This window comes from Aristolochia californica, unplaced genomic scaffold (genome assembly GCF_029961685.1).
Source record: "Aristolochia californica isolate CCGP_79_NKW_82.1479 unplaced genomic scaffold, dmAriCali1.0.hap1 SCAF_9, whole genome shotgun sequence".
NCBI classification, from domain to species: Eukaryota; Viridiplantae; Streptophyta; class Magnoliopsida; order Piperales; family Aristolochiaceae; genus Aristolochia; species Aristolochia californica.
Genome location: NW_027182290.1, coordinates 34,948,873 through 34,953,224, shown reverse-complemented (window position 1 = coordinate 34,953,224; position 4,352 = coordinate 34,948,873). Strand labels below are relative to the sequence as shown.

The 4,352-nt window shown below is 41.4% G+C and overlaps 1 protein-coding gene across 1 annotated transcript; it reads left to right on the top strand.

The window, feature by feature from the left end:
• Positions 1-1,279: 1,279 nt before the first annotated feature.
• On the top strand, positions 1,280-2,671 carry LOC137940866 (loganic acid O-methyltransferase-like). Its single transcript, XM_068785984.1, has 3 exons — positions 1,280-1,405; positions 1,570-2,229; positions 2,327-2,671. The coding sequence occupies exons 1-3, from the start codon at positions 1,280-1,282 to the stop codon at positions 2,669-2,671; spliced, it is 1,131 nt and encodes a 376-aa protein (XP_068642085.1).
• The last annotated feature ends 1,681 nt before the right edge of the window (positions 2,672-4,352 follow it).

Genomic DNA, 4,352 nt, shown 5'->3' with positions numbered 1-4,352 from the left:
ATCGGAAATAAAGAATTTTACACCAAAACTATGATAGTGAAGCAGTGGAAGAAATCACCGAGAGGCACCATCATCATCAGCTCCGGTAAGGAACCGAACCTGCAAGCCAATTGAGTGAAGTCCTCATTAATGATCTGACCGAGTCAGTCAAAGTGACTCGAACCATTAGTCAGGGCTACGATGGTGGGAATAGGAGTAATTCGGATGGCGGTCAAAATAGAAATTCCAATTATGTAATGCTTGAACGGTTGGCTAACTGTAAAAACTACCCCGAGATACTCTGACGGCTCGACGTAAAATATCAATCGAAGCTGTTCATTCACACGGGCTCTCATACTAACGCAAATAAATTATATGTAATTATGTTTAGATTAGCCAAGAGCCGGCCACGCGTGGACTGACCTTGTAAACAGTTAGAACTGGTCGCGCCCCGGGCCTTTTGCCAAATGGGTTGATTTACTGTTGTTAATTAGGGTTTCCATTTAAAAATCGTTTGTCATTTTGGTTTTCCTCGTTCGAGCCGATGAGTTATTCGGTCACCATACGCCGACAGCTTTGTTTGGTCAAAAACTAAAATCAGAAACACGGAAGTTTCAAATTAAAAATTTCTATCAGTAAGTTTCATCGTGTTCATTTGTCAATGGGATGATCTCATCCATATTATAAATTATTTTCTTGGGACTTTTAGGATATTATCCAACTTTTTAAACATAATTAGACAAATAATAAAAAATTTAACTTATTTTTAAAAAAATCGCCAATTTTGATCGGTGAACACATCAACTAACACGTAATCTTCAAGACACGGGTTTTTTCAGCTACATTTTGGTATGAAACTGAAGCAGAAGGAACGTTATTTGATGTTATACCTGAGACATCTCACTTGTTTTGTAAGCATCTTAGGCTTACAAAATGACGGATTTCCTGTTTAAGTAAGCATCTTAGGCAATAAGATGATGCGAGAGAAATTTCTGGGTGGCTTCAGGATTACGATGACTTTCCTGTTAGTAACTCTATTTCAAAGACGTGGGACTTTATCCACCGATGACTTTAATAGTTTGAAGTTTCCGGAGTTTAAAAGTTTTTGATTAATCCTTACATTTACTGAGTAGCTGTTCATATTATATTACTACGGTTTTTCCACGAGGACCGTTTCTAACCAGTAGTTTCCGCCGAAGCTCTTAGTGTGCCGGCATCTATAAATATCCATTTCGTCTAGGGAATAACTCAAGCAAAGAAGGAGAGGATTAGAGAGAGAGAAGAGAAGAGAGAAAAAGAAATGGAGTCATACGGTATTTCGATAGAATCACTGCCCACCAATTTTGATAATGTTAAGGCTTTTGAATCGTATCCCATGAATGGAGGTGATGGACCAGCCAGCTACGCACATAACTCCCATTATCAGGTACCTTCCCGATCATCTCCCTCATTTGCTAATTCGTCTTAGCTGAGTAGCTGCCTTGCTTTGTCACTAGAATTATCTGTTACTATTCGACTTCACACCGCTGCTGTAACATTTACTGTATGGTTTTTTTGGTTCTGGTAACTGACACACGAAATTTCCTATAGGGAGAGGGTGTGAACGCAGCAAAAAAATTGATCAGCGAAGCCATAGATCAGCATAGCTGCCTGAAGCAGCTATCCTCCTTGAAGACTTACCATGTTGCAGATCTTGGGTGCTCTGTCGGACCAAACACATTCACCGTTGTGCAGAACATCATCGATAGCGTGAAGCACAAGCTGCTCAGCCTCGGTCGCTCCTCCAACGTTATGGATTTTCATGTCTCTTTCAATGACCACACGTCCAACGATTTTAATACCCTTTTCATTTCTCTTCCCTCCAAAAGCCAGCGATATTTCGCCGCCGGTGTGCCTGGGTCCTTTCACGGCCGTCTCTTTCCCAGGTCGTTCCTTCATTTCGTCCACTGCTCGTATGCAATACACTGGTTGTCTCAGGTACCCAACGTGCTGACGGATGAGACATCTCCGGCATGGAATAAGGGAAGGATCATGAGCGATGGTACAAAACGTGAGGTTGAGGAGGCTTATGCAGGTCAATTTGCCACGGATATGGCGATTTTCCTACAAGCCAGAGCAGAGGAGGTTGCTGTCGGTGGCCTGATGGCCCTTACAGTTCCATATAGTAAAGGTTCCGTGAGCGTCCAACAAGCTCTGTTTACCAGACTCTTTCGCATCTTGGACTTGACTCTAAACGACATGGCCACCAAGGTATATTCGCAACCTTAGTTTATATTGTGTGATAAATATACGCTTTTCAGAGCCATGGAATGCGGAAATATGCTCACTGTGTATTGTGCTAGTATAGGGTCGATTAGATGAAGCGAAAGTGAACTCCTTCAATCTACCCCTCTACATTCCCTCTGCACAGGAGATCCAAAAGCTGGTCGAAAGAAATGGGTCCTTCAGCATCGAGAAGATGCAGCCATTAACTTCATCAACGAAAGGGTTTAATTCCAGACTTGACGCTAGGCAATGCAGTTTGATGGTGCGAGCGCCCATGGAAGGGATCATGAGCCAATACTTTGGTAGCGAATCAATCAACGAAATCTTTGAGGTATACGTTGAAATAGCTGAAGAGAATTCCGAGTTCATCTCACAAAGTGCAGCCTTGACTGAAGACTTATTTGTGCTTCTCAAGCGCAAAGCTTAGCAACTCGGGGATCTTCCACAAACTGTCTGATGCTCGGAAGTTTTTTTTTTTTTTTAATTGTATTTGTGTTTCTTACTGTCGTACCCTCACCCACCCTCTCTCGCAGGAAATCCCTTCTCTGAAAATAAATGTCAAACGAAGTAATCGGACTATGTGATTTAGGATCAATATTCCACCAGTGAATGATCACTCTCTTTGTTATTACTTGTTTACGTATCATCAACTCAACAAACACATGTACATGCAGTTGACAAATAACATAAAATCTGAGAGGTTCAACTTCCTTCCGAATTAGACAGAATCATATCTGGAAGTTAGAGCTTCTCAATGTTCATTAAACGTAACAAAAGATTCATTAATGTTTTCCTACTTATTTATCACAATAATAATGCAACAATTTGAATATCTTTAGGCTGTCTTGTCTAGGCTGAATTATAGGAGAGAGACAGGGACAGACTTTTAGGATTTTGAAACTGAGATAATGTGGACAAGAATCTCGAGTTGATCTGTCTCTCTTAGGCTAAACATGTTTGCCACCTACCTCTAAAACAAAGACACGTCCATCCTCATGACTTGTTCATTTGGTCAACGTCAAGATCCTACACTGATAACAAATACTTTGTTTTAAATTTTAATAAAATATTTATCAAAATAACCAACTCACAAATTTAATTTTAAAAATACACAACTTTGACATGTTAACAACCCAGTGTAAAGTCCAACGCGGCACGTCATTATTGACCATTGACACCCTGTTGCTGCCACCGTTGGTTACGGTTCGTCGTCCCGCTACCATCGCCTGTCGACAGATTTTCACCTCCATCGCTGACAACCATCACTAATCAACCACATCCACCATCATCGCTCTCCTTGCCATTGCCACTGTTGACAACTCCGGCCACAGTGACAACTGCCCCCAGCCAGTCGACGTCGATCGTAGTTCTCCCCAACCCCCCTTATGCTCCGTCCCGCACAACGTGCAAACTTACATGTGCGAAAAATATATTTTTTATTTTTATATTAAAAAAACATACCTCTTTCCATAACCTCATCTTCCCATTTAGACAATGATATTTTGTCTCCTTCAGCCGCCACCAATGCCATTGCTCTTCCTCAACTCTTCACTGAAATATGCAATTCTGTTTTCCCCAGCCGCTGCTCTTTTTCTAGACGATACGATTTCGTCCACCCCAACCACTGCTCTTACACCGGACTATGTGATTCCGTCCACTTCCACCACCGCCCTTCCATTGGACGATGCGATTCCATTCGCCTCCAATGTCGCTGCTCTTTCCAGCCACTTCCGAGAACATGTTTCCTTTTTTTGAAAATCAAGATTGGACTCTTCTCTCGAATCTCCATCTTGAGTGGGCATGATAGAGATAAAGATAAAGATAGTGATAGAGATAAAGACAATGGTAGGTATAAAGATAACTAGTGATTGAATTAAAGACAGACTCAAATTGTAGAATTGTACTCTCCTATTGTCTCTGTTATAATTTTATAAATAATGTGCACCTGATCAATGATAATCACGATAATATTATTCTATATACATATTCTCTACATGGTTCCCTTCCAACTTGAGCTTTCACTGCTTCAATTACGGTGTCGACGGTATTGACCGTGTTGAGTCCCGCAGAGCAACCCAAGTCTGCGATCCAAAATGGGTCACCGGAAG